General features: G+C 37.6%; 1 protein-coding gene across 1 annotated transcript; it reads right to left on the bottom strand.

Annotated features, from left to right (window-relative positions):
* Positions 1–23,704: 23,704 nt before the first annotated feature.
* Positions 23,705–27,859, bottom strand: fibinb (fin bud initiation factor b). Its single transcript, XM_044029470.1, has one exon. The coding sequence runs from the start codon at positions 27,393–27,395 to the stop codon at positions 26,769–26,771; it is 627 nt and encodes a 208-aa protein (XP_043885405.1). The 5' UTR covers positions 27,396–27,859; the 3' UTR covers positions 23,705–26,768.
* Positions 27,860–27,924: the final 65 nt, after the last annotated feature.

Here is a 27,924-nt window from a genome sequence, read left to right on the forward strand (position 1 = left end):
GACACTCCTTCACTTGGTCAACTGATATTTGTATTATGAGTCATCACAGGCTCTGAGTGACAGTGGCTTAAGTTTTATTAAAAATATGTTTGTTTGTCCTTTATTTTCCGTTGGTATAATAACAGCAGCAAACATAATAGATTTGAACTATTGTTGTCCAAATGACTGAAGAAGGCAAATGTTTTTTGAACCTATCGTGTAGTTTCAATTTAAAAGCTATCACTGAATTAAAAAATGGGAAGCGATCGAGCAGGTTTTAGTTCAAAATAACTCTTCTTCATTTCTATTAACCATCTGCTCATTAATAACCACAGAGCGATTCAATCCATGAAGGTTCATTGATAGAATCATGACAATGATTAAAATGTATTGTTTTCAATTAAACTGTTAAATACACACAATAGTAAAGTTAACATCCAAATAACAATTGTGCTTTTTTAAAATGGTTAGTTACTGAGGTTATTGGTAGGTCAGCATTCAAAGGCAAAGATTATATGAGGGAAGTGATACAGATTAAAGTAAAACACGCATAACCTCCTCTCATGGAACAAATAAAGACTCCTGTTTGTTTTGTTTTTTGAATGGTTGACCCCGTGTGAAGCAAAGTTTGGCTCGCTTTACCGCAGGAGCCTGAATGTCCACTTAAATCTAAGTGTGTCCCCAAGGTTACCGGGCAGCCTGTGTTTATTTGTTTCTTCATTAATTATGTATTGTTTTCCCCTTCAGGGATGATAAGCTGTTGCCGGTGTACCTTTGACCACTAGATGTCAGCATGAACCAATACCTTCACCTGTGATCATGTACCGTAGGTGCCTTATAAGGTTATACTGGTGTTTAGTTTCCTCCTGAAACAAAAGCAGTGGAGCAGACTTGTAGGACGATGCAGACAAAGGAAGCAGCAGCAGAATTATAATGAGAAGCAGAAAACGCAGAACACAATTATGGTTCTAAGTATTGCACTGCAAGATAACATGGCTGTAATATACTGTGCCACAAATGTCTCATTTGTAGAGGAGATAGCTGTTGGTAGTGTATGATAAATGCATCAAAATACATTAGGAATTCACCAATGGGGTTCCTCTGCTCTCCTGATGTGAACACTTGCACGATAATGCAACACACTGAAGAAAAAAGACCAGTAAAGGCTGAAGACACATGTCTAAGAAAAACAAAAGAACAACAATTCACAATCTAAATGAAATGAAGAATTAAAGATCACATAAAATATGTAAATAAATAAATTCAGGTTTAATGAATCCAATGACATTTTTATGGAAGCCCATTTCTGCCACTTGATGGAAAAAATTCTGAGATAGCTAAATCAAAATTATGAGATAGCTAAATCATAATTATCAGATAAAATAGTCGAAATTATGAGATTAAAAATCCAAATTATGAGATAAAAAGTCAGAATTCTGAGATACTAAGTCAAAATTATGAGATAGCTAAATCATAATTATGAGATAAAATAGTCGAAATTATGAGATTAAAAATCCAAATTATGAGATAAAAAGTCATAATTATGAGATACTAAGTCAAAATTATGAGATAAAAAAGTCGAAATTATGAGGTAAAAAGTCCAAATTATGAGATAAGAAGTGCGCATGCGCCTCAACGGCAGTGTTTTCAATGGTCCCTCATCTTCATCTGGCCTAACCATGCTCACAATATGCAATCCTAAATGAGGTAACTACTGTAGAGGTGACTTTAGTTAGATCGGAAATAATTGTTAAGTCATTTAGTCTGTCGTTGCTGTTAATTTAGCTTCGGATATGTGAATATGTCATTGATTGCTTAAAATCCAAATTCAAGGGTGCGCTTGCTTAGTAGAATCCCATGTGAATCCACAAGCAAATGAAGGATTTCATTTGTTGTAAAGCCACGTTTGAAGTAGTCCTCAATATTCAATATACTCGCAATCCATGTCTGTGTCAGTCTCCCCACACCACACATGAGCTGCTATTGAACTGCTGACTTTGTATCTCAAAATTATGACTTTTTATCTCAAAATTTTGACGTTTTATCTCATAGTTTCAACTTTTTTATCTCATAATTATGACTTTATCTCATAATTTCAATTTACTTAGAGGATATTTTTATTATCAAGGCTAAGTTTTATCTCTCTTTTTTTTTCTGGCAGAAATAGGCTTAGAAAAAAACAACCAGAATCCTAAAAATGTAATGGCAGCACAGAAGGTCAAGAAAGACAAGAAAAGGAAGTCGATTATATACACTGTACTCAAGACTAATGCACTGCATCACCAATTATAGAACAACGTATGGTCATGTAAGTACAACATTAATCCAGCATGTGCTGCACAGTGGTTTGTCTATTTTGTGACTTTTGCACAATTATTGCTACTTTATTTTTTTCTACCGCTTTATCCTGCTATATAAAATGAATCATAACTTAAACTCAACAACACATAAGCAGACGTTTTATTTATTTATTGTTACAATTGTAGCTCATTTAAAACCAGAAGAATGAAATGTACCAGCGGAAACATTAACGTAAATGTCAAGAGATATCGTCAGTGTAGCATATTTTCATCTCACAGAATACGTAGGAAATACAAGTCAGAGAATGACATAATGTTTAAATTTTAAGCATGAGGGCTATAAATGTTGGCACTGATGGTAGGGAAATTAATTTAAAATAAGGATTTACAAACAACAATCACAAAAACAAATAGTTACAGTGCTTTTAATGATTTATCAAGGGGTGGGTTAAATATAATATTTGCTTGGACAGTATTCTGGATTTTAGATATTGTGGGAAAAAAGGTATTTATTATGCAGAGTAAATCTTTACCCCTCATATAAAGCTATGAAATATTCCACAGCAGAGAAGAAAATTAAGAATTGTTTTCACAATTATGTTTATGTTTGTTCAAACCCCTTCAGATTTAGTTTGATAGTCTGTGGAATGACTCCAAGGGAACAGGACAATGCTATAGTGTAATGAATAGTGTATGAGTGAGGTTGCTGAGTGTGTCCTGTGTGGAAAGATGAAGCGCAGATTCTGCCAACACCTCTTGCGTCTTGCATGTAACAGTGTCTCTTTTGTGCAGCAGCTTTACTGCCTCATGCTTCTTGACACGAACACATGCCGCAATCCTCTAAATGACTCCAGGAAAATTACAGCGTGTTTTAATTTAGTCCTAGTCCCAGATTCCTACTCAACAAATAGACATTTTGACTTTGACTCTCAGACACTGAACATGCAAAGATGAAAAGGAAAATATGGGCTTTTCTTAATGTGTCTTTGAACCGCAACATTTTCAGGCAAGCTTAAAAAAAACCGAGGCCTTCCACAGAGATGACTTCATCATGCAGTCATGTGCTGAAACATCTGAAATCCAGACTCACACAGACAATGAGGCATATAAAGAAAACAGACACGTACACATACAAGGAGCATCAGACCTGTGAGGAAAATTATGTTGAAAGACGGACAAAGGAATTCACTGGATTTAACTCAATTGTTCCTTTGGACATTTTTTTGGATGCTCAGTGTGTCCAATCTGTGCTGGCAGTAGTTCACATGGATGAGGTCCTTCATATAATCTGTAAGATTTTTCACAGTCTTTACAGTCAGGACTTTTTTGTCCTCTCAAAAAGCAAGAGACAGCATTTTTGGTCTTTCTAATAGTGTGCCAAATCAAAATATGACCTATTTAAGTTTCTATTACATGATCTGTATATTGTGTTAAAAGCATCCCTTTTTGTCACCCTTTGGACACGGAATAAATTGTTTTATATTCATTTTGCATCTGGAAATCCTCTCCTACCTTTTCTGGCATGCAAAGATTTTTTTCTACTGAGCTGAGACTGTTTATCTTGGGTAATGTGTCTTCTTGATTTCTTGACAAAAACTGGAGGGGAGAGAATGTCTTTTCAAATGTGTTCTTTTGCAATGTGTCTTAAGTAAAATATTTGTATATATCACTGTGCACTTCTGGAGTTAAAGTGCGCAGATAGACACTGACTTTCAGTTGAAGAGGAAAGTGGTTTACCACACACACAGTGGACCAAACAAAGTGATTTTATTTCCACTGTAAAGGAGGAAGTTGTTTCATCTGACTCACCATTCACTCTCACACTCTCACCTAAGAGTGTCCAGTCAAGCTCTGCCTGGTGTTTGTCTGTGGGAGGAAACCAACACACGTGCACATGGGGAGAACGTGCAAGACTGGTGACCATCTTGCTGTGAGGCAAAAGTCCTAGCCACTACCACACCATGTGACTCTCCTGTGGTCTCAAGTACAAAATATATGGAGTGTGTCGTGAGACTAAAAGTATAACAATTGCCTGTAGAAATATGGTTCGGATCAGATGACTTCTGTTAATTCAAATAACCCCTGATGTTATAATAACATTTTGCACGGCATTAAAGTTTTAAGAAAAACAAATTGTCACTTACCTCCCAGCAACATTCCCTCTATAAGAGATTTTTGAAGTTGAAGCCCGCTTCACTGTTGAATGAGTGTTTAAAGACAAACACAAATACAGATTTACAGCAAAGGTGGAACATAAAAGAAACTGATTCAACTTTCCATAATCTCCTCTACAATACCGTAATGTTGGTGCATTGATTAAATCATTTTCCATCAGAGTCCTGTTGAAATGTTTGAATGTAACCTAATGCATCCAGGAAGTGTTTTTGAGAACTGGTACATGTGAGAGTCTGGAGTCATTAGTTGTTATTCAGTGCTGGTGATAAATGGAAAGAATTGTGTATTTGGTACTTTTTTTTTTTCTTTGTCACGGGAGAAAAGCTTTGGAAAAGCTTTGCTTCATGATAGTAAAACACTTGGCTCATCTGTTCCTTTGCATGGTTACCCTGTAATTCATATGATTCATCACTGGGTTGTGCAGTGTCACTGAAAAAGACCATCACAGAATGGTTACAACCAAGATTAACAAAGGTACTCAGAATTCTTCATGGGAAATTACATCATTATTAAATAAAACTAAAATTCACCAAAGAAGTTACAAACCAAAACCAGGAAACCACAATGTCAATAAAGTAAACCATAATGAATAAAATTGAAGACAGAAAGTACATAAAACAGCATGAAAAATGAGGTATGAGTATTTAACAAGATGTGTGCACAGAGGGCATGTTTTGAAGTGCACATGGAGAAAATTCCATCAACACAGACTTTAAGTTTAATGTTTAACGTCTAAAGGCCAAATGTCCAGATGGAACTCCATTCTGACTAATGTCACACAGATCTTTTTTAACTATGCAATTTATCTAGTCTCCTCCCATGAAGTAGCAATTTTCTAGGGTGCCCCCTACAGGTATCCTCGTGTAATACGTTCAATTCAAGTTAATCTTCAGCCTTAGTCCTGGTCCTAAAAAATTTATTCATATTCTTCCGCTTTATCCTAGTCAATCCCAGCTGACATAGGAGTTCACCCTGGACAGGTCGCCAGTCCATCACAGGGCCACATACAAGCGTTCACTCTCACACTCACACCTATGGTCAGTTCAGCGTGTATAATTTGCATAATCCCAATTCTGCATGTTTCTGGACTGTGGGAGGAAACCAGAGTAAACCCACACACACAGGTCTTCGTGGCCCGTACTAAAAAAGTTATTTTTAAAAACACAGTGAAGCATCAATCTATGCTGTTTTGGCCCCGTGTTTTGACTGTTACTACGACTACTACTATCTTTGTTATTTACCTCTGTCTTTGTCCAGTTTCCTGCTCTTGTGTTTGTCTGTCCTGCTCTGATGTGTCCAATTACCTTTGCCTCCCTTGTGTATTTAGCGACTGTGCTCCCAGTTCTCCTTGTCAGTTCATCTGTTTCTCACCCACAGTCCTGCCAAGTCTTGCCGCTCCATTGAGTTAGCCTCCCTGAAGGTCTCTGAGTTTGGATTTTCTGTTGATATGAGAAAACGAGGGCTTTACAAACAGTTCAAAGCTGACAAGGATCTCAGAAACAGGGGCACCTGGTGTCTCCTGAGGACCAGAGGTGGCCAGTGTAGCCAAACATTTTCCTCAAGTAAGAATATTGTTACTTCAGATTAATAGGACCAAGTAAAAGTAGTCATCCAAATAATGACTTGAGTGTAAGTAAGAAAACAAAACAAACACCTTAAGCATTTAACAACATGTACAATCAAAGTACACAAATATACACACAAGTAAATAGTATGTTGCATTAAAAGTACACTTACAGGTATGATTTATCTAAACGTTACTTGTGTAAATGAAACGTACAAAAAGGGACTCATTACCACCCACCTTTCATCTTCCCCTTCATGAAATTGTTAATTTCTGCATAGAATTTAAGCAAAAATGTACAGAGAAAAATCCATCTTTTCTCAGCAGACCATTCTGTCTCAGTTTAGAAAAAAAATGTGGGCATTAAAGTGTTGTTCACAGACAGACAGACAGACAGACAGACAGTGGCAGGGACGGGCTCTTGGTCTGGCAGACAGTCAGGGTACTCACAGATCCACAGCCACCACTCATGTAGCAACATGGTCCAAGATTACCGCACTGGTTCAGTTGTCTTGCCAACTACCACACAAATGGCTTACAGCATGTGGAAAGCATGTGTTCAGGCTGAGCTAAAATAAGTGACCATGTGGCAGAGTTTCAAAAACTCCATTGTGCTGTGTTTGACTGGAAGAAATAAAAGCTCCAGTATATATCATGTAACTACAAAGCATATAAAGATCTGATCAAAGTTTTTATCTGTGTGTGTGTTTGTGTGTGTGTGTGTTTTTGCTTAGACTTGGTGTAGTTTTTTTTACTCATGACAGCAATGTATTACTATTTTGTATATTAGACAAAAAACACATTAGACACATGGGCCAGTTCAAAAAAAGAAACTAAAATGTACACACTGATTTTTCCGATCCCTATAGTTGAAAAGGTTAGAGGTCTAAAAGTTGAGTTTAATTTCTTCACACAGGCTCCCACCATCTGTGGTAATAAGTGCTTTCTATAATTACACGCTGCAGACGCGTGCACGGCAGCAATAAAAGCATAAGCTTCATTAAAGGACAGCCATGGTTTCTTTCAGAGCTGTCAGCACTAACTTGACTCTTGCCTTCTTTCAAATAATACTGGCCAGACAAGGATTCCTGTGACAGTGTCCAGAGAGTGTTGTTGCACACAATTAACTGTGTATTAAAAGTCATGTCATATTATTGTCATGGCTCTGTGTGATGTCATTCTGTTCAAGCACATTTGCATATTATTATCATCGATCAAAATATTATTCATTACCAGACAGCTGGGGCGTCGTGTTCCAGGAAATGAAAGTTTAGGGCCTCAGTAGTTCTCAGTAGCCTCTGCAGGACGGAGGATATTCATATGCAGCATATTAAAGCAGAATCAGAATCACTGAGCAAAGTGATCCTTGAGTTTTTAAATGTTTCAAGGAGTAAGACATTTTCTGATATTATACTTTAAAACAAATATACACTAACTGCTTTGCTATAACTTTCAAAAACTGTGTTCTGTTTTGTTTTTACCATTTCAATATTATTTTCCCTTGTAATCTGCTAAATTAGTTTCCTACTCCCCTATAAATCTAAATGCAAATGTGTTGGGAAAGCAACTGGAATAATATAAAGAGTAAATTATGTGGAATTTACATTGGAATTTGATTATACATATGTATGTATATATATATATATATATATATATATACATATATATATATTCTGATACCTAAACCATGGACGGGACTCAGTGTGTAATGGTCTGTATGGTGTGATGGGTTGTGTGCTTCATACACCCGCCATCCACCCAAACCACATCCTGCTCTGTAGCCATTAATTTATAATACTGTTCCATTCATTCAGATGAATGAATACTTCCAATGTTAATTCAGCCAACAATTACATTGCAAGCCAAACACTGTGGTTTAACTATTGCTCTGAAAACTTTGCACCTAATTTTAACAAACAAAAGATTCCAATGTACAGTGCAGTAGGAGGGGGTTAGTATTCTCACAGTGACATCAGTGTAACGGCTTGTATGCAGCATTTATATGGTACAGTATGCTCTTGATATTAGAGATGTTAGAGAGACGTCAGAAGGAAAATATTTTAGAATTTCCAGTGTGCTGCCTGCTTGACGTGAGACAGATGATACTGTCATTTAAATGTGTTCCACCAACACTGCTGACCTGTGTCATCTTAAAATATTATAAAAGAAGGCATTTTTGCATGTAGAATGAATGTTATGTTACACATGCAAGCGTTTTATTGCAGTGAACACACAGACATAACCAGGGTTTTTAATGAAGTGGAATTTGATTCGATTTTTACTGTGTAACTATAATGCTGCTACTGCATACTAGTCAATTTCCCTGGATCAGGTATCATTAAGCTTGTATCTGCAATGGTTGCTGTGGTAACAGCAGGCGTATGTGCACACTATGCAAATAAATGAAAAACCAAACCATCAAGCTGCGGGTGAGATATGATATACAGACGTATCCTTGTTGTGCACTTGTGGCAGGAGCAGCAGTGATGGAGGATGGAGAAGGCTGGTGAGCAGCCATGTCTCATGCAGCAGTCACAGTTGTCTAATTGTGTTTTGGATTTGACATCGGCATTTGTCTCTTGCGGTATAAAGAACATTTTGATTTCCAAGGCCGAAATGAGACAAACCTCTGCTTTGATGTGCATTGGTTGTCAGACGTTGATGAAATTTGCAAAATATCATTATCAGTGCCAAGCCATGAATAATGCAGTCTGACTTGTATTTGGCCTGCCACTCTGGACATGCTCTAGCTCTGGAGATTTTCACACTCGTCCCCATCACGGCCTGTGATTTACACACAGCCCGCTATTCAATATGAGGTACAATTAATCTCTGTTTCTGTCCAAGTGATTCCATGGTTTATATCAACTCTCCCACCAAACTGCCAGATAGATTTACTGTGGTTCAACGAATCATATTTCACTTTCAACCAATGCTTATTCCATTCTCTGCTTTAAAAATCTTCATTTACAGTTATCGTGTGTGCCCGATGCTCTGGATGAACCTGTTTGTGAAGCTGGTCAAGTCAACATATGGTTAATAATAATGAGCCTGACTGTGTGGATCTAATTCTTAATGTCTTACTTTGTTTCTGTTGGCACGTGGAGTTTCATCCTTCTGCATTTCATCAGCTAATCAGCACTACACATGACTAAAAACTCTTGGAAAACCACATTTGTCACTTTGAGGGAGACGACAAAACAATTTTATTTGCCATTGGAACATGCACAGTGACAGTAGGAGTGCCAACAAAATGTTGTTCGCGCTTTTAAAAAAGCAGTATAATAAAAGCTGAATAAATCATATAGCATAATGGGGGGAAAAACATAAAAATACTGTTAAATGCTATAATAAATACACTTGCTGCAGTGTGAGACTAATGTGTGACTCTTTTGAGTATTGTTCTCCAGAACTGGAAAAGGCAGTTTCATAACAGTCTTTGGTAAACTTCAACACAGTATATTTGCTGTAAATACAACTGAGGAGAGCACCTCTCACGCCTGCACTACCCAAAGTTTACCCTGTGACTGCATGCTCACTTTCAAACAAAGTGGAAAACTGCTATTTATTTATTCATCTTTTTAACTCTGCACTAGAGACGCTGTTGTATGTTTTTTGACAGTTACAGTAAGTTCTTACACACAGGAGAACACGCAAAGCACATTAGTTACAATGGAACTTAAGCAAATACACATTAATCATACACAGCACAACCTCAACTTTACATAATAATACAGGAATTGGAAACCAATTAACACCTTCAAAGCCTTTGAGAGTTTGGAGACCAGGGCGAGTCTCCCACTCTGAGCGATGTAGCCTTGGCAGAACCTGAAAGAACTTAGTTTAGAAAAATAATTATTACTTGATTTTTCATTAACTTCCTAACCTCCTGGTGCAGAGTGCATCATACACTACGACAGATGATAAATGAACACTTGCTCTCTATTTCATGGAAGGCTTAAAGCATAGTTGATACCTTTCTTTGAAATGGCACAGAGCTATGCTCATAGGTGCTATACTGCTGTGGAACTTCCGATGTTCCACCTCCACCTTTGCTTTCAATATGTACACATTCATAATTTCATGTGCTATTAACTCTGCATTTTCTCTCCCATGGAGTATTGTGCTTTGCCATCATCTGTCCTCTCTCCTGCTGTTGCTTCTGCATTTTTGGGATGTACAGTCTGGATCGGGGACTGCTGCAGGATGCTATAATGATCATATCAACCCACACCCCTAAATATTATTGGTATTATTATAATTATGATAACACATCTCTGTGTGGAACTGACACCTACACATACAGGTTGGCAGAATCTAAAGATTCTACCTTTTTTAGTTTTTCTGTACCACTAACTGCTTGCTTTAGGGAAATGTTGGGGCTTTATCTCGGCAAGAGTACAGTTCACACGTGCTTTAGATGAAAAATGCACTGAGATAACTCTTGCTATGATTTTTGCACTATTTAAATAACACTGACTTGATATTTCTGCACAGATTGACCAAGCTCAGGTCAAACAAAGAGAACTTTGGAAAACCACTTTCATAGTTTGTACCCTGTGTGTGTCAGCAGCTTTTGCAGAGTGAATTATTATCTTGAATGCACTTACAGTCACCTATTGAGATGCAGTCTTCCATGATTTGTCCTCTCTCTCCACTCCTTGGCTGAAAATATAAGCTGATTGTGGCTGCTTGAGGCTATGCTCATGGACAGGTTGCTGTCCTTCATACTCCCTCGCACACTGGCAAAGAAAGAACAGAGAGAGTGCTACAGGGCTGCATCATACACAGTCTGTCATTCAAGATCTTTAAGCTGAAGCATTTTGTTTGGAATCTCAAGGACAGGAACATTTTAGCCCCACTCTGTTCACACAGAACATTTTAGAAACATGGCACTGGTACTCTAACAATATGTTTTTTGCATGTTATTTAATTTATTATTAAATCAGAACATTCTGTGATAGTCGTTGAGCTTTGGTCTAAAATGGGTTCAGCAAAGCGGAACTTACAGGAATTTGCAGCCAGGTGCAGAAAAAGATTCAGTAAAAATGCAGCACAGGTTCAGCTGAATCACTCATCACGACAGATGTATCAACTGACCTTGTTGATGTATTACAAAAAAAATATTGTTGTATAATGTATAATTATAACATATGTATTGTACATTTCATGTACTGTGCAATACTTCATTTGTGTTACTTGCATATTATTGTCTCCTTTTGATTCTTTTTTTTTCTGCCTTACACATTTCTGTATATATGTTTTCATTTAATACGATCACACGGTTGGTGTAGTGATTAGCACTCTTGTCGGGTTTTGCGACCCGATCGGAGAAAATGGCCTTTCTGCATGGAATTTGCATGTTCTCCCCGTGTGTGCGTATGTTTCCTCATGCAATATGGGGATTAGGTAAAATGGACACTCTTAACTGACCAGAGATGTGAGAATGAATGATAGTTTGTCTATATTTCTATGTGTGGCCCTGCGAAGGACTGGCGAACTGTCCAGGGTGCCCCGCCTATCGCCCTATGTCAGCTGAGATTGACACAGCACCCAGCGCTAGCCTCATGTGGAGGATAAAATGGTAGAAAATGGATGGATGGATGTTTAAAAATTTCAGCTATCCATCACTCACTTATTGATTTCTCCTCTTATTCTTTCATTCTTTCATTCATTCATTCATTCATTCATACATTCACAGTGGACCTCAACATTATGTAGCACAGTGAGAGTAGGCCTGTCTGATAGCTTATTACCAAGTAATGACAATGGAATTATTTTGAGCTAACACTAAAACTAAAAAGGGCCACACGGTTGGTGTGGTGGTTAGCACCTTTGCACCAAGAAGACAAATAGTTGCAAGTGAATATGAGACTACACTGAAAACCCCTAAAACTGTGGCAAAGGAGAGACTTTACAATATTGAAACTTGGTAACAGGAACATGCATGCATCCCTTATGAGTAAATATTAGTCAATCCAGGACAGCAGCAGGTTAAAAGTTAAATTCATGTAGCATCCAAGGACACAGCAGTGACTGTGTGACCTGACACCCAACATTAAGCCAAGTCTGCACGACCAGCAACACGGACTGCAAAGCCATTTTCTATCATGTGCCTGTAGTTCAAGACCGTAAAAGTGTACTTTTGTGCACTTTCAACCTATTGTACTGTTTAATGCTATAATAAAATAATAGTCACAAAGCTACAGTTGACTCTATTTGCTGACCCATAGATCCTGATCCTGAAAAGACTCCTGACATGTGGAGTGACTTAAAATCCTCTGTAACAGACTAATCAAGCACCACTAGCCAAGCTTAAACTTTAACATTAACAGCTTTTACAAACTCTTTTTTGTCAGTATGACTCCTGCCAATTCTGTGGCTGCAGCATGGAACCATAATCATGAAATGTGGCTCTTGAGACTCACTGGTAAGAACTGCATCATAAAATTCACTTGTGTAGACTTAGCTGGCTGGATGTGTATGTTTATTTTTCCAAATTTCCTGTGCTTTGAGTGAAGTAGTGCATTATTTATGCCTCCCGTGTTTTAAAACCACAAAGTCTCTTAAGTCATTATCCTCTGAATGAGATGCACCGAATGACGCAACCTCTGACTGCACATTACCCGTTTATGATTAAAATTCTCTGGACATTATAGACAGCGTGTCATCCATACGTTGGGAAAAGGCTGCTGTCTCTATCATTTATTTTATATATATATATATATATATATATATATATATATATATATGGGCCATTCTACCGAATTCGTGCAAAGTCCAGAGTTGGAAACACATTTTCAAAAGTTGTTTTTTTCCAAAAACCTTGTCCATACATATATTGTACCATATTTCAATGGTACATATCTAGTAAAGGCGCAGTCAAATTTCATATATTAATGTCTGCCTGTTCTTGAAATGTTTTTCAACTCCTGAAATTTGTCACTACCGTAACACAGCAACACACTGCAATAAAAACCATTATATTAATCTGTTAATATTGTGTGTCCATACACCCTATAAAGAATAATTTTAGTAATTTATTATGAAGGGTTTTACAACTAAATCACTTAAAATTATTTTTTAAACAAAATTTCAAAGTTTATTTTCTAAGACTCATCAAAATTGAAATGCAATCTTTTTTGTAAAATGAATTACACTGATCATAGAGATCTCAGAGTTCATTAGTTATTACATTGAATGTATATTTAACCAATAGTTATCATAAAATGTTATTTAATGACTCAATTCTTATTTTATTTTACAAAACATTCAGTGTTACGGTAGTGACCGCACTGTTACGGTAGTGACTGCACTGTTTTGCTTGTGACCACAGTATTTTGTTTGCAAGGTTGTATTATATCCCCTCTACCTTATTGCTTAATATTAACTCATAACCTGCCTTTTAATGTGAATTTTACAAACACAAATGTTATGTCTCTGATATGTGAACTTTAGATGTGGGTTGTCTGCAGTCGTGTTGAGAGCTGCCTGTCGGAGCTGCCTAGTGTTTCTCTGAGCATAGAAACAAGATTGTATTTTCTGAGCAACCTGCTTGTCAATGCACGTCTTAATCCATGTTTCTCTTTATAATTGGCAGACTTGTATTTTTTTCTGCAAATTGTGCATGAGTGTGTTATGGAAAAGAAGGGTCTTTCTGATATGCACAGGAACTCTGTGCTTCCATACTTCCTTCTGAGTTTTTGTTCTTGCAGAACATTTTGACTTCTCTGGCCTCACGCACAATCTATGGCACCGTTTTCTATATTTTTCTTTCTTCCATTCAAGTTTATTTTTCTGTGGTCACGCATTCCAACGTCTCTTATTAGTCTCACTAGAAGTGCGTGGAGTAACAGTCTCACTAGAAGTGTGTGGAAGGTGAGGCGGCATGGGAGAAGGCGTGGCAGAGGGTGTGGGAGGTGGCGTGGAAGTTGTGCACAATCTCTCCATCTCTCTTTGACTTTTCACCAATAGCCTGTGATGTTGCTGTCTTTTTCGCCATGATCTTCTGACCTTCCTTTGCTCCCTGTCAGATAAATCACTGATAGATTTGATCTTTCCTCCTTTCTTTCGTTTCTAGTTTCGTTCTCTTTCCTTCTTTCCTTATCATATCAAACATTATTTAGCACTCTGAGATTCTTAAAAATGAAATGTGCTTTACAAATCAAATATAATAACAATTATTATTATTATTATTATTATTATTATTATTATCATGTTTAATGAGTATAATGTAATAATAATGATGAAAAATGTCCTTAAATATGTGGAACAGTACACCATAATGATTATGTCACAACCGTAACGTTACAATTCGTTACGGTTGTGACTGTTACGGTTGTGACATTTTTAGCTAATTCCTAGCATAACTCAAACATGCTAACAAGTAATTGGCTAGGAACAGATGTTTGAACAGTTGTACACACAACAAAACATAATATTTTGTTTTGAGCCCCCAAAAGTGTATTTACTTGGAGATAATATGTGTACGGTTGTGACAATTATTAATGCAACATGCTGATTTTCAGACTTTGGAGCCCATTTACTTAAAAATTATGAGAGGTAATATCTCACCATGCAGCCATGAGGGACAGGGATGCAGTGTCATTTCTTGGTCAGAAATTCTGGGGTGTGACTAAAACCAGGCTCCACCCATGTGGTAAAACAACTCGTGTTACGGTTGTGACATGAAAGTGTGGGACAGCATTTTTTAAAGCATGTTTTGTAATTTTAAAAAAAACTTCAAAATGAATCTAAATGTTTTACATTCTGTTTAAAAGAAACCAAACATATATTTTAAAATACACCATTGGAAAAAATGACAAAATTCTTTTAAGTATTATTTTCATGGATTGAAATTTAGGGCTTAGAGATTGGGACAACTACTTCCCAATAGAAAGTACCTAGGAAGGTAGCATAAATGATGATTTTGTATATATTTAGCTTAATTACTAAATAGTTACAGTCTTGTGTTTACCTAGATCATAACATAATCTTAGTAAATATTGAAGGTCTGAATTCTTAATTGTTTTGTTAAATAGTTTTTTTATTGTGGGACAGCAATTTGCACGAATTCGGTAGAATGGCCCATATACATATATATGTGTGTATGGAGAGAGAGAGAGAAAGATACCCTATAGAGTATTAATTTACCCCCAAACTCAGCTCACCTTTCATTTATTCTTGGAAATATATCTATTTTCTTTAAGAATCCCAGTGCAATTTTTACAGTATCTTTCAGTATATTGTGCTATCAATCATCTTGATAAAATTAATTATCTTATCCATGTAGCTAGAGGGGATTTATCTCAAAGCTGCTGATTTAACTTCAAAAATCACTCTTGGGACTTTTATGGGTAAACAAACCAAGCACCAAAATCTCTTAATAAAGAGATTTCTGGCTTTTTTGCTTAAAAATGTCTGATACATCCTCCATAGTTCTGGTTGAGTAGGTTTGTTCTTTAAGAGTGGATTGAGATGTAATTAAAATGCAGTTGTAAGTGAAATAAGAGGAGATAAACTGTGTGTTATGCCTTGTAATTAGCCTTAAATTAGTTTTATTTTACTGGAGATAGTAAGTGGTGGTACAGTATAATATCAATTATAAAGCAATGTAATTATATTAACTGAAAAATGTTTCATCACTGAGATAAAGATTTTACACTTTTTGAAACACATTTATGTAAGCTGCACAATATCAAAGCAATTCCTGCTTTTAAAAGCAAATGTTTCATTAAATTACGTTCATTCTAGTAATACACATAAGTATGAAAAAGCATCATAATACAATGATGTCTAAAATATCCCAGCACCATTCCTTTATACAACAAGCTAATGTTAAAGAAATAGTCTCTTAAATCTCTGCCAGACACATTTACTTGGTTTCATTTATTTTTGTTTTACTCCACACTGCACATTTTCCTATGATTTCAGCGAGAAAGAAGTGTAGAAAGGTGATGCCCAGACAAGAGACAGCAAAAGACAGCACAGGAAAGACGGGGAGCATAAACTCATCAGAGGCAGATTGTACTCTGAAACACTTCTATCATGAAAAGTTATGCTTCAGTCTGCTCAGTTTTTGGGGGTGGGAGGAGTTGTTAGTCAGGGTGTAGTGGTTTCTAGTTGGCTCTGCTTGCCTTGCTGTAAAAGTCACTGCACGCCACTGATGTAAATGAAGTCCAGTCACTGTGTTTCACTGCACTTTTATGTGGAATGAATAATTTTTGGCTTCAGAAAAATTGTCTGAATGTTATACAGCACTTGGAAAGAAAGCCACAAAACAGAAACGTTAATTTCCCCTGGAAACATTGAAATCTAAATACCTTTAATTTTGTATTGGCCTTAACAGAAAATGACGAAATAGCCACTGTCATGAATCCAGTTCTTTCCTAGTGTAAAGTCAAGTTCACATGGGTTTCATTGTGGTGTAGTAATCTCTGTATTATTAATATCAATCAAGCTACACATGTGCATGGACGCAGTGCCAATACAAGTCTGTACTTTGCTGCCTATTAGTCAGACAAATCTTTTGTTTAACATAGTGAGTCAAAGGATGTGAGCGAGCATGAAAAGCAACAGCTGGAGTCTGCCACTGGCTGAGGGGAAGAAGACCATGAACAGACTACAAGGAACTTGGTGGAAAATGCACTCAACGGTTTTTAGGATTGTTTTTAGGATTTTTAGGAGAAAATTTTTTTATTTTACTTGTTTTCAGTCTTAACTAGTAAAAGTGAACAGTTTGTGGTCATATAAAACTTTATTTTCAGATATTCAGAAAGGCTTATTTAACTATTTGCCTCACCGGGAAAACAACATGTAATAACTACTGTTCATTTACGATAAGAATTGACAGTCCAATATGAAAATGATCATTTAATTGGACAGTGCTTACAAGGTAATTAGCAACAAGCATGGCACACTTCCATCACAGCTGTCAGACACATGCAATTCTCAGTTACAAATCATGTTAATTAATGATGATGTGTATTGTGTACTAATTAATGAACACCAAAACAAGACATGACTATTTTAATCCTACAAATCCCATGGGAACTCTAATTAATGTTTTGAAAACCAGACAGAATGCTGCAGTTAAAGTTCATCAAACAATAAACATCCTCAGTGTGGAAAAATCTTTAGTTGGTTTAAAAACAGACATTAAAAATGTTTTGTTTTTTTTCATTTATCCATGGACGGAATAATGTATTTAAATAAGTTTGAAAGAAAAACTGAAACACCAGCTATTTTGAATTGTCACAGCATGACAGTCTGTTGCCATGCTATGACGCTGCAGGCACTTTGAGATGAACGCTCAGCTACCATGCTAAGATGCAGAGACTCAGCAGGTTTAATGTTTATGATGTTCACCATCTTGGTTAATGGTGTAAGAATATTAAGTGCTTCATAAATTGGAATATAAACCAACAGCAGTTTGACAACATTTTAACTTTGTCAATTAAAAGTAGCTCTAGCATAAGTTCAATCAGAAAGTTGACTCTTGTTGATGGCTTTGGTTGTAGTACTAACGTTTCATCTTATCTGTTCTCATGCATGCACACTCTCAGTTGTTGCTGTCATTTCCTGGGACTGTCAATTGAGATATCAGCAGTTAATCGTCTCTGTTAATCTATCATCCTGATGTTCTGATGCTGTGCTGTAATATGCACCCACCATGCTCCATCACTGTCCAATCTGCACAGTGTCCTCAGATTCATCATCACCCAACATCATTACCACCAGTGTCTGCAAGGGAGTATTTGCCTAGTTGCTGCTCAGGCCAGATTCATTCGATCCCAATATTTCTCTAATGGATCCAAGTGCCAAAGACTCTGTAAAGACTTTATCATTTTATTTCATTTGTACAACCTGTAATAAAAGCCAGGGACCATTCAAGTTCATGTCTGCACAACAGTTTGTGCCATCTCCAGAAGTTCTATGATGACTCAGCCATTGTTGGCTATGTGTCTGAGGGGAATGAGCTGAAGCAACCACCTGTGCTTACACAATAGTATGACGAAGGAGATGGTGAAGGTCACTACCTCATACACCAGTGAACATACAGGGCTTGGATATTGAAACGGTGAACAGTTTTAAGTAACAATAAACGGTCATTTCCATTGCTAAATCAATTTTCTCTACTTGTATATTTGCACTTTATTCCGATTTTGTGAGCTGCTTTAAAGAGTGAATTTCCCTGCTGTGGGATAAATACAGTTGAATCTAATCTAACCTATCGCATGTGTGCTATGATACTGTATTTCCCACAACACCTGCTGAAGGAGAAATCATGGGGACCATTAAAGTGAAGAGACTTCCTCTTATGGACTGATTACAGGTCTACAAAGTCCAGCAGTTGTTATATTCCTGGACATAAACGATGGAGTGACAGCATATAATAGCAGTTCTCCTGCACTGCATAGGCTTTAACCATGTATATCTGTGGTAAGCTGGTCTCCACAACATCAGTCTGTCTGAAAAAGCCACTCATCTGTTTGAACTGCATCTTACAAAAATTCCAAATCAAATACCAAAATCCCTTACATGCTAACAAACATGCTCAAAGGGGAATTTTGGGGATTATATGGTCTGTGCGTTATAGCAAGCTCATATCTCAAATTCCTGACAGCTTTAAGAGGAGAGAAGACAGCACCCGTGCAAAAGCAGCTCTGTCTTGCCAGAGCAGAAAAGATTATAAAAGTAAAACAATATGAAAGAAACTGTTTCATACTTTCATACTACTACAAAAAAGTATAGGATTGTCGACTTTATAAATACAAAGGACTTTTAGCTATACTGATTCATAATTTGAGGAGTCTTAGACAAAGCAATGTATCTTCAGTGTTGGCTGTCTTCCTACTGCTATCTAAATCCTCCCTTGGCCGCAATCTGTCAAGAAACACAATAGATTCCCTGACGGAGAAACAACTGATAATGAAAAATGGTAAGAACGAATATTGGAGTTTCTCTTTGTGTTACAAGTGAAAGGGCATGAGTTGCTGCACAGACTCTTGAAAGTCCACATGATGTATGATGTCACTGCCATCATTCTAAAGTCTGGCTGGGTCATTGTTTCAGAGCCCGATGGTTTGGAGCAGCCTTACAAACTATGACTCTGGATATAATTTGAATTAAACTGTGACATAAGGGCCCAAATATGCTGAAGTATAGCCTAAACAGTTCTTGTAGATTTTCAGTTACGTCTAATTGTGTGAGACTGAGTGAGTGTGGCAGAATTGTGTCGCAACATTATACACAGTGCTCACACAAGTAGATTTTCTTTTTTCCCCATTTATTCTCCTGGAAATCTCCAGTCCTGGAAATGCCTTGGTATCCCTCCTGAACAGTTGGTGGAAGTGGCTGGGGAGAGGAGTGTCTGGACTCCTGCCCCTACTACTTGAAAAATGAATGATTATCTGACTAAATCAGAACAGTTGTGTATTTGTGATTGAAAAACAGCCCATTAGGAAAAAACAAAACAAAACACTGCACTTTTTCATTTTTGGGTAAAAGCAATAAGGGAAGTTTCCTTTAGACATAACATTAAGATCCCAAATTAACCAATCAGACTTTATTTACATAGCAGTTTTCATACAAATATAAATTGTAGCACAAGGTGCTTTACATGATAAAAATCAATCAATTCTGAAACGCATAGGTAGCCAATGCAGAGACTTCAGGATAAGGACTCGCTCTTGGCTGCTGAGTTATGCAGTAACTAAGAATATTATTTTAATATTCTGTTTTGGAAGATCAGCGGAGCAGAGCATAACAATAGCCAATGCTACAGGTGAGAAAATCACAAATTAACATCTCTGCATTGGCTTTGGAGATATGATTGAAATGATATAATCCTGCCTTTGATATTTTGTATGTGTGATTTTAAAGAAAGATCTGAATCAATGATAACACCAAGGTTTTTTTTTAGTTGATCACATGGTTTCAGAGACAGAGCTTTTAGTTCACCATTGAGTTTCTCTCTGTGTCATTACAGATGATTAAAACCTCCTTTTTGTCCTGGTTTAACTCCATGACTTAATATCTAAAGTGCAATTAAAGAGCATCACTTTGTACTGAGTCATAAGGAGACACGGCAACATAGAGCAAGTGTATAGATGAAAAAGAATAAGTCCTAAAATTGAACCCCATATTTCACTTAGCTTATTGATGAAAATGCATCCATATCCATATTTACTAGAAATTCTGTATCTGTGAGCTAAAAGACAAAGAATAAAAAATTGTCAGAGAGGTTAATACAACTGTGAAGTAGTGATCTACAGTATCAAAGGCTTCACTTAAGTCAAGCAGGACTTTTTGTTATCCATCATCCTCCTGAGGCCATTTACAATTTTAACAGTACAGTCTGTGATTCATCCTGAAGCCAGACTGGTATTTTACTAAAATATTGCATGTGATAAGATATTCAGATAACTATTTAAATTTAAATTGTAATGGTTTGGTTGGTTTAAAAATGGTAAATTATTAGGTATTCTTAATTATTCAAAGACGTAGCACTGAGGTCATTTCTGTTCAGGAGGGTTTTAATAATGGCATTAATGGCAATAATGAGCAGTGGGGGAGACACCAGTCTATAGAGAATACATTATTAAAATGGCTATAACATTTTTCAAAAAAGGTGTGGGAAAATGCAATGAAACAGGAATTACCTGCATGATGAAATGCAAAGCTCAGTCCAATAATAACATTCTATAAAAGTTAAACTAAAAGTTGAAATTACTTTAATTTCAACCTGTATCTATTTGGAAAAAAGAACAAATGTAATTAATATAATATGGATATAGAATACACAACAGTATTATTTGGTCAGAGATGAGTGTATCTGTCTCACACACATACACACACACACACACACACACAGTGTCAGCAAATAACAATTCTAAAAGTCACATTTATTGCAAGACAGTTGCACTGCGTTGCATTATACTGCCTTCTATTTTCCTGGTTTTCTTGTCATAATCCACACCCACCAGCCTTTTCAGATCCCACCATTCTCTGCTTTTGCGGCCGTTAAGCAGTTCCCACCGCATTCTCAGAAGATTATCACCTTTAAGCACACCTGCTGTTTGGTAACACACACAGATTTGCACAGCTATTCTTGTTAAGACACTGCACTGACTTCCATTCACAACTGGAGCAAAGCTTTCTCTCTAACCTCAACCATAACCAGATAAGGCCTAACCCTAACCTAACCACAATTCACACCTTAATCCTACCTTTTACCCGAGTCTCATAAATGTGGTTCTGCCTCATTAGGAAAAGGCTGCGGTCACCATGACGACTGGTCCTTACAAGGTCTGTGGTTGTTCCAGAGAGGTCCTAAAAAGGTGATTAAAAACACACACTCACACACCTGCCCTGCCCACAGGAAGTCTTTGAAAGATTAATCTGTGTGGGTTGGTGCAGCTGTACTTCAGTCCTCTGTCTCCTGCCTCAGCTCTGCCTGTTTGCAAGGTGTGATTACACCCTTCATTGGCCTGCCTGCTCCCCTTTGAACGTCTTCCCTCTGTGAGAGCCAAGTTCTCCTCTGAACACAGAACAAGCCAATAACCTTAGCTGTATCTCACCGAAACTGTCTTCGAATTGACCTTTTTTCCACACTCAACACCTACTGTTATTTATGAGCCTATTCATTGTGTGCTTCAGTGTAAACATTTATGTATGAACTCACAAGGTTTCCAACAACACACTATATGTCACTGCAGAAGTTAATTCTTGGTAAGTCAAAGAACAAATGGGATGTGTACACAAAAACACAACTCGACAACAGTCTCAGTTTGAAGAGAAAAACACCTTTCCAGACCACTGGTCTTGAAACAAAACAGGTTTCCAAAAAAACACAAGATACAAGACGACGACACAGGAAACATGCAGGCTAAATACACAGGTGGAGGGATAAAGATAAACAGATGAAGCCCATCAGGGCGGGGCAGGTCATCACAGGAGGGAAACCTTACAGGAAGCAGACACTGAAACGAGATGCAATGGTAATTATTTCAAAATAAAACAGGAAACAGAACATAAGACTACTCAGGACGTTACACCTAGACAGCAGCGACAAAGTACTATAACAGCTCACACAAAGCAAACCTCATAAGAGGAAGAAAATGTCTGGATTGTGTTTTGCGTTCCAACTTAATTGCATTTTTTAATGAGACTGCCTTATGTGACTTTTTTTTCAAAAATGATTTAATGTAAAAATAAACATGCCAAAAAGACTTCAAACCACGGCAGAGTGACACACCCTAAAACCAGAACATGACTTCATTTTCCATTCCTTTTTTTTTTTTTCTATGTCTGACACCACATTGAAATTCCTTCTACAGCATCACAGGGCAAGCATGATTATGTTTCTCCAGGCTGCCACTCTCATTTCTGTTGCCTTTCTACTGGAGTTAGCACAGCAAATAAAAGTTTCAAATAAAAGTGGAGGCATCCACATGTCCGTGCATATTATAACAGTTAAAGTGAGATAAATTTTTTAAATACACACAGTATTTTTTTTTAAGTAAATTGCAATTTAACATACAGTATATAACCTTACATTTACTCTAACAGGTCAGATAAACACAGTACAATGCAGTAACTTACAGAAAAGGTTTGTACTCTGTTTATGTGTACTCTGTGTACTCTGTAAATGTCTCCTCTCATGTAAACAATGTGCAATGTAGGGTAAAGGTTCCAAGGCTGCGGCGTGAGCTGCATATCATGTGTCCTTCATGTAGCCTCATGAGTGTAATCTGTGTGCTCAAAGTATACAGACTATGTGTAATTACAGGTGCAACTGTGCTTCTGTACTTTGTAATGTTATGTGACATCACTCCGCTCTTTTCACTACATGGTAAAGTTGTAGGTACTTGTGATTTTTTTACTCCTTCTTAATCGAGATATCAGACAGACTGAAGTTTTACCTCAAATATGTTGTTTTTAGAAAAACAAGCTGTTTGTATACCATTCAAAATCCCATAAACACAACACCCTCACATCTCTGCTCCTCATAAATACCAACAAGCAACTTCTTCCTTCAGAGCACTCATAATTAGGGGCCACTTCCAGTGCATAAAGAAGCTTGTAAAGCAAACATGAAGGAGCTCTTTGCAATTTAATGCATGTGGCTATGCAGTATTGAGTTTCACTGGTTATGTGAGTATGAAGTAATACAGAGTCTGGGAACCTCCAGGATGTAACTACATGTGGATCCATACAACATTTGTAATGATTTAAAGGTGCTATTTGTTATGCTTTACGTCCTAATATAGAAAAGAATGTTCCTCGTCATATTTTATTCCACTTTGCATTGAGAGCTGTCTTCAGTGATGGAAAAAATACACCGGTGTTAAGTTGCTTTGCTTTAGTACTTTATTATTTTTTTGGTTCGACTGAAGTTATCATGCTAATGAATCATCTCATCACTTTCTGATAGTGGGTCACTGTGGTTCCCAGGCTGCAAAATTGTGTAATGCTGCTCGAAGGGCTTATTATAACCCTTTACAATCAATGATGGCCCTTGAAAAGTGCAGATGAAAACCATGTTTGACGCAGAGAAAACTTGCATATTGTATTTTTAATCTTTGCTGGTGAAAGGTTTGATCCAATTTGGAATTCTAGACCAAAATGTAACATATTTTCCAGCAAATATCCTAAGATATAAATCATTTTAACAACAACAATGTACTTTAAAGACAAACTCTTTATTTGAGAGGACAAAACACAAACAGCTATCACACAGATTAGTGTTTAACACTGACGTCTCCAAGTGCTGCCTGCAGTCTTACCCATCACACATACTGTATCTTACAGGTAAACAATAATAGATATATGTTGCTCAGTTATCAAACTTAATATAAACAATGAATACACATTAATGTGTTCTGTAATAAAGATATTGGCACTCACAGTATTTACTTACTTTTAATAATACACTGTACATTTTACAAGATTATACTGCCTGTGCAGCACAGCACAGTGAAGGCCTAAAGCATTTTAAACCATGTCACACAACATTTGGCATCGGAGCAGTGAAGAACTATGCAAATTCTGTAGGCCTGTGATGCCAAAAGATGTATAGGTTACCACCTGTAAACATTGTTTAATGATTTCTGAAACATTGATCTGGAGTGTCAGAGAGGAGCAGTGGCTCGTGTTGGGAGCTTTAACCAAGCTGCTACATAAGGTTCACCCCATCCACTGCTTCAATGTCATAGGTGCGACGTTTGACATGGTCCTCATTTGAGTTTTTAAAAACATTTGTAATCAGACATGAGACTACAGTTATGTTTTGAAAGTCCTGCTGTTTCTTTTTTTAATTGGCAGATCTAAGTTTGAAGCCATCGTTTTAAACAAGCATACTCATATACACCCATAAAACCTGTGACTGTATACTTAAATCAGTGCACTAATGGATTCAAACATCAGCGCTGTATATTATTTACTTTCAACCACGTTTAATGTAGTGATATAACAATCATGGCATTACATGCTGCAGAAATCACAACAGTCTCCTATTGTTGGTGGTGTCACAAGTAAACTGTCAGATTAATGTGCCTATACTAGCACTGTTAAAGCAGAATAAGATTATTTGGTAACTCACTGTATTTAGAGTTTTCAAAGGGTCACTTCACCCAAAATAATCAAAGTTTTCTTACATACCAGGACAATTTAAATGGATTATGACCATGTTTCTTTGACAAAGCTCCAGTAGATTGACCGGAACAACTGTGACATTGTCCCTGGAGAAACAAAGTGCTTTTTAAAAAGCAATTATTGAATACTGAGGCCACCACAAACAAAAATGTACTGCAGGTTGACACCAAAACTTTTCCACAGACATGGTAATGATGAACTGTGAGGGGGCCCAGGGCAAAATTAGTGCTTGCCCTGGGCACCATAATGTTGCCCCTGAGGTCCAATCTGACTGTAAGCGGGCTACACATGAAAGCTTCCTTGTATGACTAAAAACCCAGACCTTTACATAGTGGGGGGGGGAAATCAGTGTATCAGGCTAGTTAGTTGACCAGCATTGGAGGCAGAAGGTTTTTTTTTTTGTTTATTTGTTTTAAAAAGGGTGGGAAACAGGTCCCTGTTGCCCCATAGACATCAGCTTTTATTCAACTGTTAATGCACTGCCAAGTTTTCTTAAGAACACATAATGTGGCATTTAACTGTAAATCAACACTCAGTAAATCCCTTTTCGGCAGATGGCTTGCAAATGCATTTTGTAGCCAATGAGCCTCTCTGTACTTTTTCACAGGTCACTTCAAGTTCTGAGACATTTTATACGCACAATGTGTTTAAGATCAGTGTTGTTTAGATCTGGAGACTCTCAGGGCAGTTCCAGTAGCTTTCCTTTGTCTCCCTTGATGTTGTTCATAGTGGATTATTGGGTCACTATTGGATCGCTGGTCTATTGTAGAAGCCAGCATCTTTGTTGATATCATTTTCTTTACTAAATGAAGGACAAATGTGTTCATTATTTGTTGATTTTATAGGAATATTTTTCTATTACTTCTCTCTACTGGATGTTTTCTGTGCAACTGACTGCTGCACAAAGTACAGCATTACCACACCATGTTTAACAGCTGGCAAAGGATTTATTAATGGTGTGTCCCATTTGAACTGGGAAGCAGGAATTTCCCAGTTCCCAGGAAAGCCACCCTGAAGTTGTCTTTCTGACATGGAAAGAACCTCGCCAACTTCTGACCTCAAAATGCAAGATGGCTGCCCTGCACATCAAAAAGTAGTGGATATTTACTATATGTGTCTTACTCCTGTGGGCCTGCTGGATTGGAGTCAACTTGGGTTTGACTCAGAATTCTAAATCGAATCATGAATGATGAATTTGTGAGGCTCCCAAAACAAAGACAGAACATTGCAGTAGATTAAAATTAGACAGGGTATATTTTAATGTTTGCAGGATTTGTTTTTATATATTATTTAGTGGGGTTTTTTTTTGTATCTAATAATTTGAGTGAAATCACCCTTGTATCTACCTCATGGTTTGACTCAACCATAAAAGCAACATAAAAAATAAAATGGGGTAAGGCTTTATTATACAGCCATAAAATGTTAACTTTATTTCCAAATGATCTAAGAAGTTTCCTGGAAAGAACCATGCAATTTTTAGTACCTATGTCAAGAAAGTAATGTTTTTGCCCGGACTTGTCTGTTTGCTTGTTTGTGTGTAGCTCAAAAATGAAATATTGGGGGGATGTACATTATCATATAATGTGTTATTTGATTTTGGTGGTGATCCAGATCTGGATTCAAGATTCTTAACGTTGTGGATTATGGGAGTGTATTGACACTGTAACTGAAAAACATAGGTGGAGGTTTGTACTGTTGTCCTTGTACTGCACATGCTTTTTCTAGTTACCTCCACCAACAAGGTTATGTTTTTGGTTACAATTATCTGTCATTGAACAGCGTAAATAAAAAAGTAAAGGATTAATTTACATTTTTCTGGGGACGTAAGCTATGGCACATTTTGGAGAAACTATTCGATGTTAGTGTTGATCTATGGACACTGGATTGAGGAGTGCATTGACCTAGGGGTCAGTTCATAGTTACTTGAACTAGCTATAAAATAAATGAAACTTTTTTAGTTCAAATAACTATCCCTGTAATGAGAAATCCACCCTTTGCTTCCAGGAACCGTTCAATAACTTATTCGAAAACAATGAACCAGTAAAGGTAAACTGTTGCCTGCTATATGACACTTCTATGGGAACTTGTTTTTCTCATATCTTCATGTACTCGTTCTTCAGTCTGCTCAGTCTGGTGCCGTGGCTGCGGATGATCAGGGACAGCAGCTCGTGTTTGTCCTTCAGGCCCAGGGAGATGTCCAGCGTCTCCTTCAGGACGTCCCGCGTGTGCACTACCATGCTGAGAAAGTCGTCGTTGAGCCTGTGCTCCTCTCTCAGCTCACTCTCCTGGCTCTGCTTGAATTTCACCTCCAGTTCCAGCAGAGACTTCTCCGAGTTTGTGAATGCCTCGCTAATCTGAGCCGTCTCCCTGCGCAAATATTTCCCGTAGCTGTCCTCTCCGTCCAGGTCGTAGGAGATGCTCTTCCCGATCCCCTCCAGCACCCGAGCCGAGTCCTCGATCTGTCGCTTGATGATAGTGAAGTCGTCCTTTATGAGGGCTTCCTGGTCCTCGTCGGCACCGCACTTTCGCTCGTCCGTCATTTTGAAGAGCACCTGGCATTTCTCCGGATCGTCATTTTCCTCGTAGTTTCCGTCCGGCACGAAATAATGATGGAAAGTGCCGTTAGACATCTCCGGGTGTAAAGGTCCGCTGTAATAACTTCCACACCTCGATACCAACGACAACATCCCGGCACTTAGGAGCAAGTGAAGCAAAGCCATGGTGTTTCAATTGACCACAAACTCACACAAAAAAAGATGAAAGATTAGAGTTTAACTCAACTCGAGTGTCACACAAAACACTATTTAATTCCAGCCTGGTGTAGAAACCCGAACATTTCAACCGGATTTTAACGTCCAAACTGCGCAGTTAGTTGTGGCTTTGTTGTTCGGTCCTTCACGATATCGTCTTCCTGCTTTTCAAACAAGTTTTCAGCGACCTAACCTCTGTTTTTTAATCTGCTCCCATCACTGGTTAGTGATAAAGAGAGGAGAGACCGGCTGTGTCAGCGTGCTCAACAGTTGAAGACTATATTCCTGACTTCACTCGGTGCCTCAAACGCAACATCTGGATGCCTCAAGGGCCGCGTTTGAGTTTTTGGCTAATAATACCTCAGTGCTCCTCTCAAATTACAGCCCCTCCGTCACTTTAAAGGCTGCATTCAGTCTGGACCACGCTGGCCGCCCTGCCTGGAGAGCCAGCCGCCTCTCTCTCTCTCACACACACACACACACACACACACACAGGGGG

Source organism: Solea senegalensis, linkage group LG7 (genome assembly GCF_019176455.1).
Source record: "Solea senegalensis isolate Sse05_10M linkage group LG7, IFAPA_SoseM_1, whole genome shotgun sequence".
Classification (NCBI taxonomy): Eukaryota; Metazoa; Chordata; class Actinopteri; order Pleuronectiformes; family Soleidae; genus Solea; species Solea senegalensis.

Excerpts from the sequence above, each read along its gene's own strand:
- fibinb (XM_044029470.1), bottom strand. The coding sequence starts at position 27,395 with ATGGCTTTGCTTCACTTGCTCCTAAGTGCCGGGATGTTGTCGTTGGTA.